This window comes from Emiliania huxleyi (genome assembly GCF_000372725.1).
Source record: "Emiliania huxleyi CCMP1516 chromosome Unknown EMIHUscaffold_15, whole genome shotgun sequence".
NCBI lineage: Eukaryota > Haptophyta > Isochrysidales > Noelaerhabdaceae > Emiliania > Emiliania huxleyi.
In genome coordinates, this window is record NW_005201092.1 from 362,756 (window position 1) to 386,271 (window position 23,516).

Genomic DNA, 23,516 nt, shown 5'->3' on the forward strand with positions numbered 1-23,516 from the left:
GCCAAGCCCCTTGCACAGCCACTCCCCCCAAAGGCCCCCCCCCCCTCAACCCCCCACCCCCCCCCTCTCCCCCCTCTCCCCTCTCACAGGTGGCTTGGCGGCGGGCGGCGGGCGGCGCGCGCGCCGGCGGCGGGCGAGACGGCGGCGAGGAGAGCGACGACGGCGGAGGCGGAGGCGGAGGCCGCGCCGCTGCAAGCGGCGGCGGCGACGGGGAGGGCGACGAGGACGGCGAGGGCGAGGACGGCGGCGGCGACGGCGCCGTTGGGCCGGGAGGGCGGCGCCATTGCCTCCAGTGCCGGCGGGTCGGTCGGCGGCACTGCTCTTTGCACGGGGACGGCGTCTCGTCGCAGCAGGCTCGGGAGGTGCGCCGAGAGTCGCCGAGAGTCGCCGAGAGCCGAGAGTTTGGCTGAGGACCGGCCGAGGGGGAGAGGGGGGGGGTTCGAGGTTCGCCGAGGTTCGCCGAGGTTCGCCGAGGTTCGCCGAGGTTCGCCGAGGTTCGCCGAGGTTCTTCCAGATTCGCGCCGAGATTCGCCGAGATTCGAGGAACGTGGGGTTCGCCGAGGGACACTGCGCCGCAGCGACTCACTGCACGGCCGGCGCCATATCTCCCCACATCTCCCCATATCTCCCCATATCTCCCCATATCTCGACTCACTGCGCGGCCGGCGCCGCCCTCACACCGCAGGCGCGCGCCGCGGCGGCGGCGGCGGGGGCGGGGGAGGAGGCGGGCGAGGCGCCGCCGTTCGCCGTCAAGCCGGCGGCCGGGCGGCCAGCGCCGGCGCGGCCGGCGGCGGCGGCGAGCGTGGCCGCTGCTGCAGCGGCGGCGGGCGCGTCTCACCGGCAGTGCGCCGCTACACCCGCCGTCGGCGTTCGGTGAAGGAGGGGGGTCACCGCTGCGCGTTGGTGCACAGGCACAGGCCGCTCAACCAGCACACGGCGCAGGAGTCGGCGCCCCTCGAGCTCGCGTGTGCGGTCTGCAAGGCGCGAGAGATGGGGAGATGTGGGGAGATGTGGGGAGAGATCGAGCTGGCGTGTGCGGTCTGCAAGGCGCGAGAGATGGGGAGATGTGGGGAGATGTGGGGAGAGATCGAGCTGGCGTGTGCGGTAGGTGCGAGAGATGGGGAGATACGGGGAGATGTGCGGTTGTGCAAGGTTGAGCATCCACGCGCCGCTCTCTGACCGCAAGGAAGGGCGACTTGGCTCCTCGTCTCGTCCCTAGGCTGCCCACCGCACGATCTACGCTTGCCGCGCCACCCTCGGCCACACCGCGCCAAACTGGACCGAGGTAGAGCGGCGGAGCCAGAGGGCGGCGCACACCGGCACCAGCACTCGATCACTCCTCTGTGCATCCTCACTCTCAGGAGAAGGCGAAGCCCGCAAAGCCGAAGCCGAAGCCGACGGCGGCAGCGCCGCCGCCGCGCGCGCCGCCGCCGCCGCTTCCGCGCCGCCGCTCTTCGGACCGTACGTCCTCGCCGCCTCGCAACACGCGCCCGCGGCTGCGGGAGGGGCGGGGCGAGAGGGGCGAGAGGGGCGAGAGGGGCGAGAGGGAGGGGCGGGGCGAGAGGGAGGGGCGGGGGGCGGAGAGGGAGAGGCGGGGCGCGCGGGGCGCCTCGCCGGCGCCGGCCCCTTCCCCCTCGGCCGACGCTGCCGACGCAGAGGAGAGCAAGCGGCGCTCCGTGCGCGACGCCTCCCGCCGCGCGTCGGCGGGCGGCTTCTCGGTCGTCGCGATGACGGCGACCACGCTCTATGCGGCCGACGACGACGTCAACGGGGGCATGCTCTGCGCGCGACAGTACATGGGCTCGAAGCGCCCCTCCGCCGACGCCGCCTCCGCCTCCGCCTCCGCCTCCGCCTCCGCCGCCTCCTCCGCCGCCCCCGCCGCCGCCCCCGCCGCCGCGCCGCCGCCCGCCCGGCCCAAGCAGCCGAATCAGTACACCAAGGCGCGGGACGCGGCGGCGGCGGCGGCGGCGAGGGAGGCGGAGAGGGAGGCGGCGAGGCGGGCGGCGAGGGGAGCGGCGAGGAAGGGGGTGGCCGAGGCCGAGGAGGAGCCGGGCTTGACGACCCATTCAACCCAGAGATGCTACTCACGCACTGCGTGTGTATTAGGCCGAGGAGGAGCCTGGCCTGACTGCTGCCGAGGCTGCCGTCCTGAGGGAGGAGCCGCCGCCCGCGCTGTGAACGGCGTCTGATCACCACGCGCCCCGCTGTGCGCAGGCGGCCAACCTCAAGGAGAACTCGACGCGCTGGCTGGTGCTGCGCGCGCTGCTCTCGGAGCCTAGCCGGTGCGCGGCGCCACTCCGCAGAGCCGTGTTTGAACCCGTTTGGCTCCGCGCCACTGGCCGGCCAAAGCCCCGTTGCACCAGAGCCATCGCACGACGTCGGTGTGAACGGCGCTTGTTCACAGCGCGCGGCTGTGAGCAGGTGGGTCCCCCGCACCACGCTCGCGGAGGCGGTGGCGGAGGCGCGGAGCGACGTGGCGTACAAGACGGTGATCACCGCTCTCGGCCGTGAGAAGGACCACCTCACGCCGCTCTGGCTGCAGCGAGGAGCCGCCCGCCTCGGTCGGTGGTGGCGGGGGGCGACCTCTCGGCCTGTGGGGCTCACCGGCTCCGGAGCCGAGTGCGTAGGAGACGTCTACTCCCTCACTCCCGCGGGACAGTCGCAGCGGGGAGGATGCGGGCTACCAGCCGCCTCCGCACGCTCCGCCGCCTCGCGTGCCGCCGCCGCACCCTCCGACGGCGCGTCACGCCGACTCGGCCCGCTCCGCTGTGAACGGCGTCTCTTCACCGCGCCAAGCTGTGAGCAGGTTCGAGCAGCGACTCTTCTAGGAACCTTCTAGGAACCTTCTAGGAACCTTCTGGCTGTGAGCAGGTTCGAGCAGCGACTCGCCCGACGGCGACGGCGACAACGCGGTGTGCGGAGAGTGCGGCGCGGGCGGCTGGAAGAGCGGCAGCGGGACGCGTCTGTGCGACAGCGGCGACGAGCTCTGGGCCGTGTGACTTGTCCGCGGGACGGGCAAGTAGGCAACGAGATGCTTCTCTGCGACAGCGAGGGCTGCGCAGGCGCCGACCGCCGCACAGCCTCCGAGTGGATGAAGGCGCGTCCACGCGGCGTCTTCACGCGGCTGGCTATTGTGGGCAGGCGCGTACCACCTCAAGTGCCTCGCGCCGCCGCTGGCGGCGGTGCCCGAGGGCAGCTGGTTCTGCCCAAGCTGCGCCAGCGCCGCCGACTGCGGCCAGTGCTCTGCTTGCCTCGACATGCCGAAGTTCGGAGGCGGAGATTACCCGAGATGACTCGAGATCACCCGAGATTACTCCTCGACACGCCGAAGTTCGGAGGCGGAGTTGGCAAGCGCCGCGCCGCGCTGCCCAGCAGTCTCACCCACACACGGCGAGGAGTTGGAGCGAGGAGGCGGAGTTGGTTCTCAGGTGCAGGGACGCGCAAGGCGCGATGCTTCCGCAAGCCACGCTCCTCGCGCGCCAACTTGCCCTGCCGCGTCGCACCGCGACGCGCGACGGGAGACGGCAAGGGCGGCAGAGGCAAGGGCGGCGGAGGCAAGGGCGGCGGCGGCGCAGGCGCAGGCAAGAAGCCACCCAAGGCCGAGCTGCCCAAGCCGCCGCCGCGCGACTTGCCGAACGAGCGGACGTGGGCCGCGCCGCCGAGAGTGCGAGCCGTGGCAGGCAGCGGCGCTCTTCTTCATTGTATCACTATTAGTCTCATCGGCATTCTTGTCATTCTAATTATGCCGCGCGTGCAAGCCGTGGCAGGCAGCAGCGGGCTCAACAGCCTCTCCGCGGCGGCGGCGGCGGCGGCGGCCCGCGCGCCCGTGAGCCCTCGCATGTCATCCGGAGAGTACGCGGACGCGGTGATCCGGGTGGGGGAGGCGTACCAGGCGGTCTGCCCGCCCGACCCCGCGCTCGCCGCCGCCCGCTGCCCCGGCTCGCCCGACCGGCCGGCGGAGCTGTTGCGGCTCGAGGTCTCGCCCCTACGCGAGCCGCCGCCCACCCTCCCCACCGCCTCCGAGCTCAAGGCTGCCGACGAGGCCGAGGCGGCGGCCGCCGCCGCCGCGGCCGCGGCCGCACACACGCTGCGGCCACCGCGGACAGAGGCGGCGGAGGGGGCCGGCGGGCGGGGGGAGGAGGAGGAGGAGGTGTGGCCGTGCCCTAGGTCAGGGGCTGTCCCTCTGCTGCGAACAGCTGCTTCTTCACGGCCGGAGGTGTGGACAGGTCGAGGTCGGCGAGGACGGTCTACCTCTGCTGCCGCACGGCGTGGCGGTGGGCGGGTTCGTGTCGGCGATGGGGATCGCGCCGGGGGTTAGGGGGATAATGAAGGACGCCATCCAGTGACTGCGAATGAATGGGTCGACAGGCGATGGGGCTCGCGCCGGGGGGAATGCGGCGCCGCTTCAAGGCGCACCTGCTGCAGGTGCGAGCGTCAAAGACGACGCCGCTGCTCCTCAAGTACCTCGAGGACTCCGAGGGCCGCACGGGCGCACTCTTCGTGCCCGCCAACCCGCGCGCGTACGTCGGCTTGCGCGAGGTCGAGGCTTGGAAGGCGCCCGAGCAGGTGAGGCCGCCGCCCATCGCCGCGGCAGAGCCGGCGGCGTTGGACGGCGGGTCGGCCGCCGCGCCTTCCGCCGCCGCCTCCTCCGACGCCGCCGCCGCCGCCGCCGCCTCCGACGCCGCCGAGGGCGGCGGGGGGTCGACGGGAGGGGAGAGGTCGGCGGGGCCGTCGCGGCTGCGGACGCGCGTGGTGCCTCCCGCCGCGCAGCTCATCGGCTCTGTCGGCGGGCTCGCGCTGCACTTTTGCCCGACATGTCGAGGACACGTCCATGACATGTCCGAGACACACGTCCTGCAGGCGGGCTTGAGCTGCACCTCGACCCGCGGCGCACGATGGACGGGTACAGCGGCACCGGCTACCGCGGCGTGTTTGAGGACTACTGGCCGAGCGGGTACAAGCGCGAGCGGCCGTTCACCGTGATGTACGACGGCTCGTACGTCGGCCGCTACGCGACGGTGCTCCGCGCGGCGGTCCAGTTCGCGCGGCTCGAGAAGGGGATGCCTCTCCTCGACATGGCTCGCGTGTGATGGCACGCCGTACCAGGGAGGAGAGCTGCGGGCCCCTCCCACTCTCCTCTGGCTGGCATCGGCCAGGTGGTCCTCGCTAACACACACTCTCTGTCTGAGGCGCACACATAGAAGTGCAGTTTTGCTCTCTCTCTCTTTCTGATCTTAATTTTCGATTTTGCGCGGGCCGCGGGCTTGAAGAGGCGCCGGCACCCGGGGGCACGTCCTGCACGAACCCAAACAATCGGTGGTGGCTGGTGCAAAAGCTGCAACTGCAAGACCACGCCGCACCGACGCGGCGCCTCTCCGCTCTCGCTGCACGGCAGGCTATAAGCGCGACTCTCGCGCGCGAGATCCGTCGCTCACGCGAGTGCAAACGCGCCACAGGGAATGCGTGATACTTCAATAGACAGAGCCGTGGATCACGCCCTCTAGCTCTCTCCTCACAGAGCGCCCGAGCGGCAGCAGCTCACCGTTGCCATACTTGATTCCGGGGGCGCCGGGCAGTGGCAGCGCCTTCGTGTGGATGGGCGCGCGGAACGGGTGCACGCCCACCGCATCAATGTACCAGACCACGTCTCCTCTGCTAGTCGACGCATGCGGGCCGTGCACCCCGCATCTACGGCCGCAGGCCGACTGACTGCTTGAAGGGGGAGTGGAGCCGCGTGCTGTCTGTCTGCAGAATATTTGCGTCGTATGGGACAATCACCGGCAGACGTCCTCTTTTACCCTCGGCCCCAGTGGGGGGCGCCCACGCCGCCTAGCTCTGCGGGTGGGCCCCTCCTCACGCGTACGGATCATGTTCATGTAGTCCCCACAATCGCTGTCGTGGGATCGCTTGTCCACCGCCGGCAGGCGAGCGCGGTGGACGGCGGCGACGCGGAAGCAGTAGCTCGCTCCTCCGTCAATCGCGCCCCACCGCGCAGCTCGCGCGAGCCCGGGAGCGCCGGCCTCGTAGCGTTCGTGCTGCCAGGGCGCGTGACCGTCAGCAGCAGTTCGTGCGCCAAATTGGGCTCGTCCGGGTCCTCAAACTGCACCGTGAGCGTGTGATTGGCGACGAGGATGAGCGTCGGCGGGGCCACAGAAGAGTGCGTGTGCAAGAGGAGAGCGAGCAGTGTTGTCATATGCACGCACCCGCGACGAATTGCTCAACAGCACGTTGTAATCTGCTCGCAGTCGTACGATATCGGCCGACATGCTAAGGGGCAAAAAGAAAAAAGCTCGCTGAAATGTGTAAACATACCCGGACGGACGAGAGGGGCTGCCGGATCGTCGGGCCCACTCGACCTCTCGCCCTCCTCACGCCTCGATCTTCTTGGGACGCAGCTGGTTCGACGGGTCCTCTCCGTGGCCTAGGCAGCCGTGCTCGCCCTTGCCCCAGGCAAAGACAGCGCCATCGGCGGCGATGGCGACAGCGTGGTGTGCTTGAACCGACACCGCGACGACCCGCAGCAGGCCCTCGATCTTCTTCGGCATAAGCTGGCGTTGCTCGTTGCCGTGGCCAAGCTTGCCATGCCCTCCATCGCCAAAGCTCCACACGGCGCCGTCAGCGGTAAGAGCGAGGCTGTGCTTCGTGCCTCCCGACGCAGCGATGACGCGCTGGCCAGCCAAGGCCTCGATCTTTTTCGGCAGGTGCTCGTCCTGCTCGTCGCCGTGGCCCAGCTGGCCGTAGCCTCCCTCGCCCCAGCTCCAGACAGCGCCGTCGGCGGTAATGGCGAGGCTGTGATCGTATCCAGCCGACACAGCGACGACGCGCTGGCCAGCAAAGGCCTCGACCTTCTTGGGCAGCAGCCGCCGCTGCCTGCCGCCGTGGCCCAGCCGGCCGTTCCCTCCACTGCCCCAGCTCCAGGCAGTGCCGTCGGCGGTGAGGACGAGGTTGTGGTATGTGCCTGCCGACACAGCGACGACGCGATGAGCCATGGCCTCGACCTTCTTCGGCAGCAGCTGGTCCTGCGTGCCGTCGTAGCCCAAATGGCCATGGTTGCCAAAGCCCCAGCTCCAGACGGCGCCGTCGGCGGTGACGGCGAGGTTGTGGCTAGCTCCCGCCGACACAGCGACGACGTGATGGCGAGCAATGGCCTCAATCTTCTTCGGCAGCAGCTGAGGCATCTCGTCGCCGTGGCCCGATCTGCCAAAGCGGCAATAGCCCCAGGTCCAGGAAGCGCCGTCAGCGGTAAGGGCCAGGTTATGCCCGGCTCCCGCCGACACACTCACAACGCGCTCTCCGCCCACCATCGACGGGAGGCGGGTTGGCGTGTTGAGCCACGTCACGCCCTCGCCGTGGCCGAGCAGCCCTGCAGCGTCCTGCGGCGCAGAGCCGCACGATGAGAGCCGCCCCTCGCCGTCGATGAAGAGGCTGTGCCGCATGCCTGCCGCCGCCCTCGCCGGCGGGTTGGACTCGCACAGCAGCGCCGAATAGCACTACCACCGCACGGCGCAGTCCTCGTCCTCTGGCTGCGCCGGAAGCTCGTAGCCGCGCTCTTGCGCCCACAAGCGGATGCCCTCGGCCGCGAGCGAGGCGTGGAAGAGGAGTGAGACAGCTGCAACGCGAGCGATGTCGGCGGGGTCGCAGCGAGAGACGACGCGGATGAGAACGTCCGTGGGGAGGTCGAGGAGGCGGGCGGGAGGCGGCGTTCTTGGCGAGGGAGCGGGGGTGGAGGGGGCGGCGAGGCGGCGCAGAAGTCGCGGCGTGGCACACGTGTGTCGGTTAGTGAGACACAAGTTTACGTGTTTTTACGTGTCGCGAGAGAGAACTCCGTGCTAGGCGGCGGAAGAGGTGCAACCAAGTGGCGACCTTCCAACGCTCCCAAGAGATGCAGGCCTTTCACGCGCGGATGTCTGCCGCTGTGGCGGCGCTCGCTGCCGGTGCGCCAGTCAGTGGGGAGGGAGAGGGCGACAGCATCGAGATGACCGCCGCCGCGCCGCCGCCGACCCGACCACGCGCAGGGCGAAGACGAGTGCGCCGTCTGCCTCGTCTCCCTCAAGCCTGGCGACGTGGTGAGGGAGCTTTCATGTCGCCACATGTTCCACAAGACAATGCATCGACAACTGGCTGCTCGCGGATACCCGGCGCGGCGCGCACAGCAGACGGTCGGGCTGGAAGCCCCGCCCTCGCTCCCGACGTGCCCGTTGTGCAAGCGAGTGCCCATCCCGCTCGAAGCGCCCCGCCCCAGCGTGCCAGCTGATTGAGGTATGGCCATTTTGAGAGAGAGCCTTCTGCCACTGGGGCTCCAAGCCGGGAGGGAGGGGAAGGTGTGCTATTTCACCATCATGAATTTCTTTTGCTCGCATGGGGGAGGCGGCGCGGGCAGCAGGCGCATGCGCGGGTGAGGGTCGGGCGGCGGGCGGAGCCGAGAGCGGCTCACGGGTTTGTCCGGTGGGGGGGGCGGGGCGGGGCGGGGCGGGGTGGATCGGGTCGGGTCGGGATGGGGCGGGGTTGCTCGGGTCGGGCTGGGGCGGGGTTGTGGGGTGGGGTGGGGATGTCGGGGTGGGGAGTGGGTGGCGCCGGAGACCGGCCGGAGTGGGAGTGGTGTGACTGCTCCTGTGGTGCGGGCGACGGCTTCTGAGGAGGCCGTCGCCCGCGCCTTGCCTGTCGCGCGAATCGTGTTGTGAAAAAAGAAAGAAAGAAAACAGATAAACCCAAACGAGGGATGGGGGAAGAAAGAAAGAAAGAAAACGGACAACCCAAGGGAGGGGGCAGGAGGACAGGGTAATCCTCTCTGTTTCTTTTTTCTCGCACGACACCGGGTACGGGACTGGCACTGCAAAGGCGACGGCTTAGAAGCCGTCGCCCTCACAGATGCCGTCCTCCTCACAGAAGGCGTCGTCGGAATGGTAGTCAGGCGGATGGTCGAATCCGCGAGCACCGTGGTGCTCGCCGAGAGGACCATCCCCATCATCCTCCGACTCCATCCCCTCCCCCCCCCGTCGCTCCCGCCGCGCCCCCCGCCGGCGCCCGTCGCGGGACTTCCTGCCCCCCCCCGCCAGCGCCGCGGGCCGGGCCGCTCCGCAACTCCTCCAGGTCCCCCTCAAAGAGGAGGACCCGCCCCTCCCTCACCCAATCCTCCCACCCCGGGAATGGGACACCGCAAACAGAACCGCGCCCCGCGTCCCAGCAGCTCAATCTCTCCCGCTCCCCCGCCTTGAACTCCGCCGCGAGCGCCGCGACCACCTCGTCGCGCTCCTCGGCCGAGAGCCGCCTAAACGCCGCCTCCGCGGCCGCCCCGCGCGCACCGAAGCCCTCCGGCCTCGATAGGAAGAAGTCGATGGGGTAAGCGCCCGGCCGGGCCAGACATCGCGCGAGGCCGTGTTGTGAAAAGAATTCTTAAAATACAAGCCTCTCTCACAGCACACTGGCACGACAAGGGCGCGGACTGGCGCGGACTGGCACACACACCGGCTCACCACCGCAGCCGCCTAAGCGACTCCGTTAAGAACGGCTCGAAAGAACGGCAATGCATTCCGCACCGTGCACAATGCCGCTCTCCCCGCACGCTAGCTCGTTCACCGTCTGCCACGCCACGGCGGTGTGGAGAACGACAGACAAGCGCTGCATCTGCAGCCCGTGCCAGTTCTTGGTGGTCCATGTGACCTCGTCCAGGTGCTGAGCGTGCGAAAGTTTGTTGCTCAGCTGGTTCGCCGCCTCCCTCAGGGTGCTGCGAACCTCCTTTCCAAAGCCTCCGAAAGCCTCAAAATCAAACAAACGTAGATCGCAATCCTGCTCCCGCGCAAAGGGGTAATCGCCAGGCAGCTGCTGGAGCTTTCCCTTGGGGGCATCCTCCTCCTCCCCCTCCTCCCCCTCCTCCTCGGCCTCCTCCTCCTCCCCCGCCACCGCCGCTGCCGTCGCTCCCGACGGAGACCACTTGCCGCGCCCTTTGACCAACTTGAGCAGCCCGGTCTCCGTGACCAACTTGAGCTGCACATAGGTGAAAAGAAAGAAAGAATTTTACAACAAAACTCCCTCGCACAACACTGGGGGGTTTTTGCTAAGGTGTAGATCAGGTTCCACACCATCGTCCCACACGTAGCTCAGCGGTCAGGTGAAATCTGAAAAGGGGTTTTTGCTAAGGGCCTCCCACACACGCCACCCACACCGGATATGTCTTGGGCAAGTTTTGCACTTTTCTTTCGTTTATAAGCCTCGTGCATACTATTAACACATGTATTCCTAATAAACTCTCTCTCTACAATTATTATTATTACTCGAAGTATTATTAGAACTATTATTATTATTATTTGCACCGCTGAGCTCGCCGGCCTTGTCCTTGCCCGCCTTGTTCTCGGCGGTGATGCGGTCGGCCTCCTTCTTGTGCTCGTTTTGATCTCCAGAAGCAGCTGCGTGCAGGCGGCGGTCAGGCGACGGTCGGGCGGCGGTTAAGGGTGATCAGGGGGTGACCAGGGGGGGAGGGCGAGGGCGCTTGCGGGTGTTGGCTGGAGAGGAAGAGCGAGGGAGCTGCGCCGCCCACCTGTTGGAACTCAGTGAGCGCCACCTCGGACTTGGTGCCCTCAGTGCCGGCCTCGGCGGGCTCGTTGTGCTCCATCCTCGGCGTCCAGAGGTGCTTGTTGGCGGCGAGCTGGCGCTCGATCCAATGGATGATGGCCTGCTCGTACTTCGGCCAGGCAAAGGTCTTGAACGCCGGTGACTTCTTGACCAGCGTGACGATGGACTCCCACTCCTCCTTGCGGTTGTACAACCTTGACTCCCCTTGACGTTCGCGTGGTGGGTCATCCAGGCCTTGACGCCCGAGAAGCTGACCTGCTGAAGCATGATCTCGGCGCGGAAGTCGACGTTCCACTTCATCTGCTTCTCCGTGGTCGCGGCCGGCAGCACCTCCGTAGGCTCGACGTCGATGGGATCCTGTCGGCAGCGGGGCGGCGGGCGGGCGGTTCGGTGAGATGAGAGGCGCTGCCGAGCGCGGAGTGGGCGTGGGGGGTCCATCGGGGATGGCTGGCGGCCGGGGGCGCGAAGCTACACCGTCATGCTCGGTGTCGGTGGGTCCCACGGATTGAGCGTGTAGGTGTGTGGTCGTGACGCTCCCACGCCACGAGTCCCAGATCCCACACGTGGGAGCCCGCCGTGGGACGTGTGTGGAACCTTAGCAAAAACCCTTACTGGCACGGGACTGGCGCACTGGCACTAAGAAGAAAACTCGCTGCTTAGCGCCGCCACCTCGGCCTCCACCAGTCGACACCAAAAAACGCCGCCGCCCGCCCGCCTCCTCGACCTCCCCACGGACCTCCTCCTGCGCGCCATCTCTCGCCTCGACGGCCCCCTCGACATCGCTCGCGTCGCGGCCGTCTCGCTGCTCTTCCACGCCTCGCTGGCGCTGGAGGGCATCCGCTTGTGGGCGCAAGAGCGCGGCTTCGAGCTGCCGGCGCAGCCAGAGGGCGAGAGCTGCGCCGTGCGGTGGGTGTGCTTTATGGCGCTGCTGCGCGAGTCCAACCCGCCGGCGAGGGCGGCTGCAGGCACTTATCACAGCCTCTTCATCGACGGCGAGGGGCAGCTCTCGTCGTGCGGCTGTGCGGAGCACATTCCAGTCCTGCTCGGCCACGGCGAGGGCGTGACGCGGCTCAACACGCCGACGCGCCTCCCGTCGACGCTGGCTGGCGAGCGCGCCGTGCGCGTGTCGGCTGGCGCTGCGCACAGCCTCGCCATCACTGCCAGCGGCGCTGTCTGGAGCTGGGGCCGGGGAGCCTGTGGCCGGCTGGGCCACGGCGACGAGGAGGGCCAGTGCCAGCCAAAGAAGATTGAGGCCTTTGCTGGCCAGCGCGTTGTCGCTGTGTCGGCGGGAGAAATGCACGTCCTCGCCATCACCGCTGACGGCGCCGTCTGGAGCTGGGGCAATGGAACCTATGGCAAGCTGGGCCACGGCGACCAGCAGAACCAGCTGCTGCCGAAGAAGGTCGAGGACTTTGCAGGTCGTTGCGTCGTCGCCGTGTCGGCGGGAGAGGACCACAGCCTCGCCCTCGCCGCCGACGGCGCCGTCTGGAGCTGGGGCCAGGGAGCCTGGGGCAAGCTGGGCCACGGCGACGAGCAGAACCAGCTGCTGCCGAAGAAGGTGGAGGCCTTTGCTGATCAGCTTGTCGTCGCCGTGTCGGCTGGAGCCATCCACAGCACCGCCCTTACCGCCGACGGCGCGGTCTGGAGCTGGGGCGGTGGAGCCGATGGCCGGCTGGGCCACGGCGACGAGCAAAACCAGCTGCTGCCGAAGAAGATCGAGGCCTTGGCGGCTGATCCGCGCGTCGTCGCTGTGTCGGCGGGCGAGCAGCACAGCCTCGCCATCACCGCCGGCGCTATCTGGAGCTGGGGCTTTGGAGGCGCGGGGCGGTTGGGCCACGGCGACGAGCAGGACCAGCTGCTGCCCAAGAAGGTCGAGGCCTTTGCTGGCCAGCGCGTCGTCGCTGTGTCGGCTGGATACGACCACAGCATCGCCGCCACCGCTGACGGCGCCGTCTTTGCCTGGGGCGAGGGCGACGATGGCAGCTTAGGCCACGGGGAGGACGTGTCGCACCAGCTGCTGCCCAAGAAGATCGAGGTGTGGTCGCGGGATTGAGAGGTCGCGGGGTATCGTGTGGACGCCTTGCAGTTGCACCTGATGCATGATCATGCATGTGCCGTGGGGCCCTCTTGTCCGTGTGAGAGTTCGTCGGGTGTACGGTCTATGGTATAGCCAAAAAGCTCTCACCAACCGCATGGTCATCCATGTGTGCGGGACGCCGACACGAGAACCGCGACTCGAAACGAAGCACGACGCGCGCGCGGTGCGCCGGTGGGACCCTCCTGTCGCACTCCTCTTGCGTGCGGCGGGGGCGGCGGGTGTGCGGGATGTCCGGGGGCCCGAGAGTGATGCGTGTCATGTGTGCTGTGGGTTTTGGATTTGTTGGGGTATGGTACAATCGCGGATGACTCATCGGGCGTCTGCCACCACGGCCTTGTCCATCCACGCGAGCACCTCTGCGGCGAGGCGCGGCGGCGGCACGTCGTGGCCGCCCCCGTGCCAGAGAGTGGCCGAGGCGGGGTGCGTGAAGCAGGCGGCGACGGCCTCGCCCAGCTCGGGCGGGTTGATCGAGTCCACCTACGGGAGCGCCGCCGGGTGCAGCGAGGGAGGAGCCGGGGCGATGCGCAGACGGGACGAGGCGAGGAGGAGCAGAGTCACGCTACAGCCGAGGTGCGGCCGAGGTGCGGCCGAGGTGCAGCCGAGGTGCAACCGAGGTGCAACAGCAGGGAGATGCAGCCGAGAGAACAGCCGAGAGTTGCAGCCGAGACTTGCAGTCGAGGCGCCGCAGCCGAGATGGCGTGGCGGGCCCGCGCCTCGGACAGGCAGTGCAGCGTCGGAAGCGCGGCCGCCGCCTCTGGCGCCGCCCGCAGCCGCTCCAGAAGGGGCTCGTAGGGCTTTGGCACGGCGGCGGCGCAGATGACCGCGAAGCGCAGCAATGGGCAGCTCTCGCGGAGCGAGGCCCTCGCCGCGACGATTGCCGCCAGCATTGCGCCCTGTGAGAAGCCGAGCAGGCCAACGTAGCCGCCCGACTCGAGCTCGGCCTCGACCGCAGCGATGCTCTGCTCCGCGCCCTCGTAAGAGGAGGCCGTGAAGGATCGCTCGCCCGCCGGGTACGTCCACCACGTTCGCCGCCCCGACGGCGCGTCGATCGCATGAAATGACCTGGCCGTTCCCTCTTGCAGATGCGCGAGCCGAGCGAGGAACGCGTCGCCGCTGCCGCCGCTGCCGTGAAGGCACAGGATGCGGTGTCCCGAGGACGCGGACATGATAGCGGAGAGGAGGAAAAGGCGCAGCGGTGCGGCCAGAGGGCCGATGGGCATCAGCTGTGCGTGTGCACTGCACACTGCTATTCCGACAGAGAGCGGTCCGGGCGGGGGGGGAACCCCGCCGGGGTGGGGGCAGGAAGACCGGGCGGAGGGGTTCTGTAGAAGGGTGACGCCGTCGCCACGTGGGAGTGTGTGTCGTCGCGTGTCCATGTCTGGTGTTTACTAGCTCCGAGTAGAGGGGGCGTTCTGCTGCTAGGGAGGGGAAACCCGGAGCGCGGTACTAACCCACGGAGACCCGTGTTTATTTAACGGCCCTTTCCCTGCGGCCGCGCACCCCCCAGGGCTAGGGCTCTCTTGCCCGCAACCCGATCCCGATCATCCGGCCCGCTGGGACCTGGGTGCGCTTCTTAGCTCCCAGGCCCTGGATGTCAGTGAGGCTGATGACTGCACTCCAAGTGCTCCAAAATGGTTATAACGCAGCGTCTCCCGCAAGGCATTGCTCGTTTCGCTTCCTAGCGCACTCTGCCACAAGGAATGTGATTGGATGCGCACTGGCACGTGCGACGGTGCTTCATTCACCAGACTCCAGAGCGCTGCGCAGCGAGGAAGGCTTACCGCAGGAAAGAAGAAATCCAGCGCCGGCCGCATCATCCCCATTGCTTTTGCTCCCGCGCCAGTCCCGGTGCCCCTAGTGTCGTGCGAGAGAGTTGTTTGTCATAAATTTCACTTCTACTTCCGCCATGATGCGGTTGATGATCGGCTGAGGGAGGGGACGGGCCTGCTCCGCAGTGGACGCCTGCCACGGCCACGCCACTCAGAAGGCGGGCAACGGCGTGCAGCGGAGGCGGCGTGCAGGGCGACCGCGCTTGAGTGAGGTGGAGGTGTGGGTTGACGGGGAGTGCCGGGCGGGTGGGCGTCGTAAGGGTGAGGGCGATTGCCGCCCCCCCCACTTCGCCCACCTCGACGCCTTCGTGTAGGCGCCCCCGCGAGCGCGACTGTGCCTCTTTTTGTACTGTGGCGTACCTGTGTCGAACCTGTGTGCTGTGAGAGAAATTTATAGTTCAATTCTTCTCCCCTTTTCCTGTGATAGTGCTAGCACGCGCCAGTCCGCACCTGTGTCGAGCCTGTCTGCTGTGAGAGAGAGTTGGGTTGAGAGCGAGAGATAAATTCTTCTCCGCCGATAACGATTGGGGTGGGGGCCCCAACTCGTGGTAGGCCACTAGTTTGTCGTAGGGTACTCACGGATACCTCTCCTGAGTCCCTTCCTCTAGTGTGCCCTCGCGCACATCGCATGCGGTCTTCACTCAGCCAGTCAGCCTGCACTGCTGTGAATACTAAACTTGCTGGCGCGCGCTTTCGCCTTCCTTCCAGGAGCGGCGCCATCAGCCCCTTCGAGCCCGCCGACCTTCGCCAGGGCAACCTGGGCTCGCTGCGCGCCCTCCGGGCGGACGCGCGGCCCAGCGCTCACGGCCGAGCTCGACGCGCGCCTCGAGGCCAAGAACCAGAACACGCTGCTGACCTACGCCGCTTGGTACGGGCAGGCCGACGCCGTGCGGCTGCTACTCGAGAGCGGCGCGAGCGTGTGGGCGACGACCGGCGACGGCTGCTCCGCACTGAACATGGCGTGCCAGAGGGGCCAGCTCGAGTGCGCGCGGCTGCTCCTCGGCGCAAGCGCGGCGGTCGACCAAGCCAACGTCAACGGCGCCACGCCCCTGCACATCGCGTGCCAGAAGGGTCAGCTCGAGTGCATCCAACTGCTTCTCGAGGCTGGTGCGGCGATCAACCAAGCCAAGAACGACAGCGTCACGCCGCTGTACGTCGCATGCCAGAAGGGCCAGCTTGAGTGCGTGCGGCTGCTCCTCGCTGCCAATGCGGCGGTCAACCAAGTCAAGGGCGGCGGCTTCACGCCGCTGTTCATGGCGTGCCAGAAGGGCCACCTCGACATCGCCCGGCTGCTCCTCGAGGCTAGCGCTGCGGTCGACCAAGCCACGGGCCGCGGCTGGACGCCCCTGCACATCGCGTGCCAGGGGGGCCACTCCGCCGTCGTGCTCTGCCTGCTGCGGGCGGGCGCAGACACGGCGGCGCGCACCTCGGGTGGGCATACGGCGCTGCAGCTGGCCAAGGAGAAGGGCCACACCGAGTGCGAGCGCGCCTTTGAGGCGGCGGCGAGGGAGGCGAAGAGAGCGGAGATTGAGGCGAAGGTGGCGAGGGCAGTGGCCGAGAGGGCGGCGGCTGAGAGGGTGGAGGCCGAGAGGGCGGCCGAGGAGGCTGCGGCGGCGCTGCTGGCGGAGGAGGAGTCGGAGAAGTGCGCCGAGGAGAAGAAGAAGGGCAAGAAGAAGGGCAAGAAGAAGGGCGGCGGGGGCGGCGCTGGGCCGTCGCAAGAGGCCGAGGCGCCGGCAGAGGAGGCAGCAGAGGAGGTAGTGGCGGCGGAGGAGGAGGCGGAGCTTGCGGCGGCGGAGGAGGCGGAGCTTGCGGCGGCGCTCGCGGAGAGGCGCGCGCGCGATAAGCTCAAGGAGGCGCGGAGGAGGGACAGCCAGCGGCTGCGCAAGGCGCATGGCGCGGCGATGGGCGCGCTCAAGTCGCTCGACACAGCGGACAGCCCCTCTGCGCTCCGAGCGGGCATCGCCGCCGCCAGGCCGCACGTGGGAGTGCTGCCTGCCTTGGCCGAGGAGGTGAGCGCGGCGGAGTCGCGGCTGGAAGAGCTGTCTGTCACCGAGCCGGCCGCGGCGGAGGCGGTTGTTGCTCGGCCCGTCGAGATAGCCCTGTCGGACCTTGCCGCGGCTACCGACGGGTTTGCAGAGGGCAAGCTGATTGGCAGCGGCGGCTTCAGCCGCGTCTACGAGGCGTCGGCCGACCTCCACCTCTCCCTCGCGGCGCCTCCGCAGCTGCGCCACTTGCCGCTCGTCGTCAAGCGGGCAAAGTCGGGCCAGTCGGGCGGCTTGTCTCGGGCGGAGCTCGAGGTGAAGCTTCTCAAGGCGGTGAGCCACCCGCACCTGCTGCCGCTGCTCGGCTACTGCCTCTCGCCCGACGGCGTCTGCCTCCTCTCGCCGCTGATGCGCGGCGGCTCGCTCGAGGCGCGGCTGCGTATCTCGGATCCCGACTGCGCGGCGCAGCTCCGGCGGCTGGGCATGGCGGAGCCGCCGAGGCCGCTGACGTGGCGGCAGCGCGTGCGTGTCGCGTGCGAGGCGACCGAGGCGCTCGTCTACCTCCACTCGAAGGGCATCGTGCACCGCGACGTCAAGCCGGACAACATCCTGCTCGACGAGAAGCTGACCGCCGTGCTCGCTGACACGGGCTTCGCCAAGGACCAGCGCCCGGACGCGTCTGTCCGCTGCCGCTCGACTGCCGCCCTTTACATGACCACGGGCTACCTCTGCCCCTCCATCTCCAAGGGGGGCGAGTACTCGAGCAAGACGGACGGCTACGCCGTTGGCATCACCCTCCTCGTTTGCCTCACCAACCGGTCCGAGGTGCAGCTGACCGACCGGTGCGAGGACGAGTTCGAGGAGGACTGGACCGACATCGACGTGACGAGGATCGCAGACGCGGCGGCGGGGTGGCCTGACCCTGCGGCGCGCGCTGTCAAGGACCTCGCCAAGGCGGACGGGAAGAGCCTCTGCCACGACAGCTTGCGCAAGCGACCCACGCTGCCCGAGGCTCTCACGACTTTGCAGGCGCTCCTCTCTGGCTCGCAGCGCAGGGCGGGGATGGAGGAGGCTGCGCCGGCGCTTGGAGACGAGGCCGCCACCGCTGCCCGCACCACCGGCTACGAGCCTTCGCCGCTCTCGGTGCAGGTGCGCGGCATGCGCACGTCCGGCGACGCGCAGGCGCGCATCCAGGACAACATGATGCTCGCCTTCAAGACGCTGATGCCGCGCCTCGACGCCGTGTACGCCTCGCGCTCCGCGGCGGCGCCCGACGGCTTCGAGGAGCGCATCAACTTTTGGCACCGCGAGTGCGGCCTGCCGACAGAGCTGCGGAGCCAGCTGCACTCGCTGCGCATCTGGGCGAACGCGGCGAGGCACCACGACGCGGCGAGGTGGAGGAGGGACGGGCCGCGCAGCGAGGGGGAGGCGTCGCGGCTCGTGGCCGCGGTGACGGAGGCGATTGGGGCGCTCGAGGGATTAAATACGTTCGGTTGACTCTCTGTAAAATGGTTAAGCGGCGTCTCCCGCAAGGCCGGCTCGCAATGCTCCTTTTGCTTCCTAGCGCACTCTGGCAAGGAATGTGATTGGATGCGCCACAGTTTAGAGCGACACAGCGAGGAATTGATTGATTGGTGTGGGCGGTGCTTACCGCTTGCTAGGTTACTTCGGTGCCTTCCCCCATTGCGGTGGAGGATTGGCCCGTCGCCTTGTTGGACCACCCCATTGGTGCGGTGGAGAATGTGGGTGTGGTCGGCGACTAGAGGTAGAGCCTCACACCAAGATCGTGCAGGGCGGGGACACATGTCCCTAAATCCCATCTCGTCTCAGAGTTTGACCGTTTTTATTTATTTATTTAGAGGTAGAGCCGCAGCCGGGGTCGTCCTCCCTAGGGGGGTCCCGTCCCGATGGGGGACTAGCACTAGCCGTCTTCCACGTTGTCCCTTGGGTCCCTGCTGCTCCTAATCTCTTCGTACATCCTCCAGCTGATCTCCGCCCTGCTCCCTCCCTCGTCTGTCGTCTCGCCCTGCGCGTCTGCTCCGGCCTCCGCCTCCCCGTCGCCTGCCCTGCGTCTCGTCTGGCGACTGGTCCTCCATAGTCGGTTGAGGTCGCCGCCCTCCTCGTGCCTCTTCCCAACGTCTGCAGCTCCGCTCCTCGAGTGAGATAGTGTACGCTGCCCGCGGGCTCCTAGGCGGGCTCGTGACCGGCGTGCGTGGAGACAGGAGAGGTCCCGGCACAGCCACAGGCCACAGCCACATAGGACGGCGCGGCCGCACATGCTATGCCCGGATGCGTCAGAGTGGAGAGTCCGCATAGTCGAGTCACCGAGTGCCGCACCTCTCTGCACTCTGGCACACTAGAGCTGGCGTCCTGGTCCCGTGTCGGGGTTTCACGTAACAAGTACACACTAGATCTAGAATCTACTAAGTACATCTGATACGGGGTGTGGACCGTGAGTTGACCAGGGGTTGTGCGCCGGGCCCTCCTGCTCGGCTCCCCAGGCCCAGCGAGTAGACAAGTGTTACCGTCAACTACAGAGGAGAAGGATCTGACCTCGGGGCCGATGTGACCAAGCGCTGGTAGCGTGGGTTTACCTCACACCCACGGTCTCACAGTGTGCCGGCAGTCGCCGAGCAGTGTCGCTCACACAAGCCGCAGCACAACTCACGGAGGACGGTGTCCACACCCTTTTTACCTGGTCTACTTTCGCCGTCTGGTCTCCGACCTCGACCCCGGCGCCGTCGACGGTCCCTCGGAGGTCGGCACCGACAACAAGGGCGCGCGCGACGTCGCCTACAATCCCGAACACCACGGTCGCATGAAGCACGTCGAGCGGCGTCACTTCTTCGTGCGCGACATGGTGGAGAAGTTCGAGATTCGCGTCCCTTGGATCGAGGGCGAAGGCAATGTGAGCGACTTCCTTACGAAGCCGCTCGCGAGCTCGACGCGGTTCTTCAAACTTCGCGACGAGATTATGAATGTGCGCGGCCAGACCGCCCACGTCGTGTGCGGTGCCCGCTTTGCGTGAGCGATCCCGCGCCCGCGAGGTCCAATCTCGCATTGTGTCATTCACGTTTCGGGCAGCCGGGTTGCCGCTTTCGACCTCCCCTGGTCTCAATCGGGGGGGGGCGTCGCTGCCCGGGGGTTGATCTCCCACTCTTGTGTGTCATTACCCATTCACACTCTCGTGTGTCTTTACTCGATCCCAATTATTGGGAATTGGGTTCGTATATTCATTCAACGACGTAGTCTACAAAGGGTGTGCGATCGCTCCTGCGTGCACTGCCCGGACTCGTCGCCTGGGACGGCGGCTGTGGACCCGCCTCCCAACAACGGCCGCGCCTCGCGGGGCAAGCGGCGCGGCCACCCGCGGGGCAGGCGGTGCGGCGAACATGCCACCACCAACTCGCGAAGCAGCGCCAAGCGCGTCCATCGACGCCCGACCGATCACCGCCGAAAACGCCACGGGGCGGCCGGTCCTCGTCGCAAGCGCCCTCTGGCCGCAATACGCATGCAAGGAGTTCGGTGGAGCCGGCTGGGCAGCGACCGTGTTGCGATGCTCCAAGCACACCGCAATCGTACGGTTCACGATTGCCACGATGCGCGATGGCCGACCATACGAGGACGCGCGCGTCCCGCTCAACCAACTGCAGCCGCTGCCTTCGCAACAACTGACCGCATAAGGCGCGCTGCAGGGGGTGGAACCCATCATACCGGTAATCACCAACAGGGTGGAACCCATTATAATCACCGCAGGGTGGAACCCATCATAATCACCGCAGGGTGGAACCCATCATAATCACCGCAGGGTGGAACCCATCATAATCACCGCAGGGTGGAACCCATCATAATCACCGCAGGGTGGAACCCATCATAATCACCGCAGGGTGGAACCCATCATAATCACCGCAGGGTGGAACCCATCATAATCACCGCAGGGTGGAACCCATCATAATCACCGCAGGGTGGAACCCATCATAATCACCGCAGGGTGGAACCCATCATAATCACCGCAGGGTGGAACCCATCCATCATAATCACCGCAGGGTGGAACCCATCATAATCACACCGCAGGGTGGAACCCATCATAATCACACCGCAGGGTGGAACCCATCATAATCACCGCAGGGTGGAACCCATCATAATCACCGCGTGCTACCCGGCTTGCGAGTAGGGAGGAGGAGGCTGCGCTGCGCAAGCACGGGCGGGAGGGGCTTCTCCTGCGGAGTCGTGCGTGCGCAGGGCTCCTCTTTGCTTTCTTGTACTCCCTACTATCATCTCGTTCCCGTCCTACCAGAGAAGGTTACTTCCCCCAGGATTGGTCTTCTCTGCCTGCGGGAACACCCTCGGGCGGCCGGGTGGGCTGGGGGGTGGGGCTGCGGCTGGAGCTAGCTTGGCTCGATAGAGCCGAGACCCTGTGTTGAGGCGGCGCTCCTGTGGGCGGCTGTGGAATCGGCAGATTCGACCTCAGGTCTCCAGTACTCTCATCCCAGTGGATGGACGTCCGGACGTCCCTTTGTGTTCCTCACGCTTCCCGTCCGCCAGCGAGACGCCCAGTCGCTCGTGGCGGCCGCAGTTTTCTGTGACCCACCCACCTCTCTCCCTTGTGTTTTGTCTGGGGGGAGGGGCTTCTCCTGCGGAGTCGTGCGTGCGCAGGGCTCCTCTTTGCTTTCTTCTACTCCCTACTATCATCTCGTTCCCGTCCTACCAGAGAACTCCCCCCCCAGGCCCAGCCCCACACACCACACACGCACGCACACCGGGGCCTCACGCGTCACGGCTCGGACGACGGCCTCCACACACGCGTTTTGAAGAAATGCAGAGGTGTTAGCTTTCCACTCTTCCATTCCTCCTCTCTGCGTACGCACGCACCTCCGCCGCGCCGAGCACGTCCTGCAGCAGCAGGCGGGCGGCGGCGGCGTGGCCCCAGTGCTGACGGCGGGCGCTGTGCCGGCCCGGCCCGAGGGCGAGCCGGGTGGTCCACGTCTCGTCCCACAGCAGGAGGCGCAGCCCGGGCGGCGCCGCCTCTCTCAGCCTCTCCGCCGCCGCCTCGACAAGCTCGCACTCTCGCGAGCGGCGGCCGTCGGCGAGGTACGGCATGCCGAGCACGACCCCTCCGGCGTCGAGCTCCGCCGCCAGCGAGCAGATCGCCGCGGCCTGCGTCGCGAAGCGGGACGGGCCGCTGCTCTCCCGCCGCTCGCGCGAGATCACCCACGCGTCGGCGCCGGGCGGCTGCGGCGGCGCGCCCGGAGGCTGCCACCTCCGCCTCCGCTCCAGGACGCCGACGCGCTGGACGCCGAGGAGTGGTGAGGTGCGCGCGGCCAGCCCGCAGTAGCGCGCGCCCATGTCCACGGCCAGCACCCGCTCCACGCCGATGAAGCGGGAGAGAGCGCTGCTGCTACAAGAGGCCATATATGTGTGTATGTGTGTGTGTGTAGTGTGTTGTGTGCTCTGCGCCGAGCCATTTCTTTTTCTGCCATGGAGCCAGGAGCGCCAGTCCCGTGCCCAGTGTCGTGCGAGGGAGCTGCGTTGTGAAATTCTGAAGTTGGCGCAAAACCACTTTATTAAAAGAAAACACCCTTGCAACACAAAGAAAAATTTTCCGCTGTGAAGAGAGTGAGAGATATGAGATGACTCATAGCTCTCTCTCTCTCTCTCATAGGAGACAGGTATGACGCACCCACACATCCACGACATACGCGCTGAAGACGCGAGGGCCGTGCCCGTGGGGCGTGCGTAGCTGCGAGTGGGCGGGCTTGAGCCGCGGGAGCGATTTCTTGTGTGGGGACCTCCGCCATCGGCAGTCGCTACGTCCTCCGATTAACCCCCCCCCCCCCCCCTCCCCCGCCCCGCCCCGCCCCTCGAGGCGACGAATCTTCGTCTCCTCTCGATCGACGCGCTAGCCCATCGCGTCACGGCTCGCCGGCACCGGCGAGGCGGCGCGACTGTCTGGCGGCGTCGGCAGCGCTGCCCGAATGGCCTGCGCCTGCTCCGCCGTCGTGGCGGCGAGCGCCGCCGCCTTCCTCACGCCTTCGTGCGCCCGGAGGGGCGGCGGGGAGGGGGGAGGCCCTCCTGCAGGGGACCAGTCCGCCGGCGAAGGACTAGCGCGAGCCGCGAGCCGTGACGCCAACGACGAGACACCGGCGGCGGCGGAGCGGCGGGAGACGACGGCGGCGACTGCCGGCAGCGGGTCCTCCGGCTCCTCCAGCAGAAGGTCGATGCTGAGGCGCGGCGTCATCGCCGCGACCTGCGGCTGATCGGGGCTGAGCTCGGCTGCTCTCGGCGAATCTCGGCGAATCTGACTCGGCTTCTCTCGGCTACTCTCGGCTACGCTCGGCGTTCCTACTTGATCTACCGGCTACGCTCGGCTTCTCTCGGCTTCTCTCGGCTACGCTCGGCTTCTCTCGGCTCCTCTCGGCTTCTCTCGGCCTCTCTCGGCCTCTCTCGGCCTCTCTCGGCTTCTCTCGGCTTCTCTCGGCTGTCTCTCGGCGCCTCTGCGCTGGTGAGCTCGTCGAAGAGCCTCTGCCCGCGGCTGACCTCGGCCAGCGCCTTCTCTGCCGAGGAGAGGCTGTGCCTCCGTGCGCGCTCGAGCAAGCCTGCGACGGGCGAGCCCTCCGCCACTCGCCCCGCCTCCTCCAGCGCTCGCTCCGCGGCCACCCCGGCACGGTCTTTTTCGATGCCAACGATGGAATTCACCCGCCTCTGGCTCGCGTCGCCGTCCAGCTCCAGCCACGGCCCGTCCACGCTGCCGTCGGGCCGGATCCGCACCGAGGACGGGCGCGGGCTGGCCGGCGACGCAGGCCGCGGGCTCGCCTTAAAGGGTGAATCACGGGTGAACCAGGGGTGAAGTGGCTGGCCGGCGACGCATGCCACGGGCTCGCCGGCGGTCGGGGGGAGGAGGAGGAGGAGTTGCGTGTCCCGACGGCTGCCGCGGAGGACTGAGACGACGTCGTGGGATCACCTGACGTGTGGCGGTACTCTCGAGGTTCCCACTTATCTCCATTGTGATTTCTCATCCCTACCAGGTCGTTTTTTTTT

At 67.6% G+C, this 23,516-nt stretch overlaps 5 protein-coding genes across 5 annotated transcripts in view; 3 read left to right on the forward strand and 2 right to left on the reverse strand.

Annotated features, from left to right (window-relative positions):
• Positions 1-319: 319 nt before the first annotated feature.
• On the forward strand, positions 320-4,066 carry EMIHUDRAFT_449303 (hypothetical protein; the record flags this gene model as incomplete). Its single annotated transcript, XM_005786592.1, has 14 exons — positions 320-362; positions 686-843; positions 912-981; positions 1,220-1,285; positions 1,362-2,045; positions 2,107-2,145; positions 2,215-2,282; positions 2,422-2,546; positions 2,628-2,738; positions 2,872-2,949; positions 3,024-3,062; positions 3,142-3,273; positions 3,429-3,680; positions 3,768-4,066. Coding segments are annotated over exons 5-14 (1,461 nt in total), but the record flags the coding sequence as incomplete, so codon positions are not given.
• A 305-nt stretch (positions 4,067-4,371) lies between these two features.
• Positions 4,372-5,090, forward strand: EMIHUDRAFT_201887 (hypothetical protein; the record flags this gene model as incomplete). Its single annotated transcript, XM_005786593.1, has 3 exons — positions 4,372-4,616; positions 4,712-4,752; positions 4,861-5,090. The coding sequence occupies 3 exons, from the start codon at positions 4,372-4,374 to the stop codon at positions 5,088-5,090; spliced, it is 516 nt and encodes a 171-aa protein (XP_005786650.1).
• An 11,776-nt stretch (positions 5,091-16,866) lies between these two features.
• EMIHUDRAFT_433934 (hypothetical protein) lies at positions 16,867-18,005 on the forward strand. Its single transcript, XM_005786594.1, has one exon. The coding sequence runs from the start codon at positions 16,887-16,889 to the stop codon at positions 17,973-17,975; it is 1,089 nt and encodes a 362-aa protein (XP_005786651.1). The 5' UTR covers positions 16,867-16,886; the 3' UTR covers positions 17,976-18,005.
• A 3,300-nt stretch (positions 18,006-21,305) lies between these two features.
• On the reverse strand, positions 21,306-21,890 carry EMIHUDRAFT_201892 (hypothetical protein; the record flags this gene model as incomplete). The annotated part of the gene is made up of 2 exons (XM_005786595.1): positions 21,306-21,660; positions 21,739-21,890. 2 exons carry the CDS (start codon positions 21,888-21,890, stop codon positions 21,306-21,308), a joined length of 507 nt encoding a protein of 168 aa, XP_005786652.1.
• A 487-nt stretch (positions 21,891-22,377) lies between these two features.
• EMIHUDRAFT_98634 (hypothetical protein) overlaps positions 22,378-23,516 on the reverse strand; it is a gene marked incomplete at both ends in the record, with an annotated part of 3,416 nt that continues 2,277 nt past the window's right edge. The window contains 2 exons of the mRNA XM_005786596.1: positions 22,378-22,508; positions 23,247-23,291. Coding sequence (XP_005786653.1) covers positions 22,378-22,508; positions 23,247-23,291 — 176 coding nt within the window. The remainder of the gene's footprint in view (positions 22,509-23,246; positions 23,292-23,516) is intronic.

Bases quoted from the DNA above. Each gene is read 5' to 3' on its own strand.
- EMIHUDRAFT_433934 (XM_005786594.1), top strand. From the start codon at position 16,887: ATGCGCGGCGGCTCGCTCGAGGCGCGGCTGCGTATCTCGGATCCCGAC.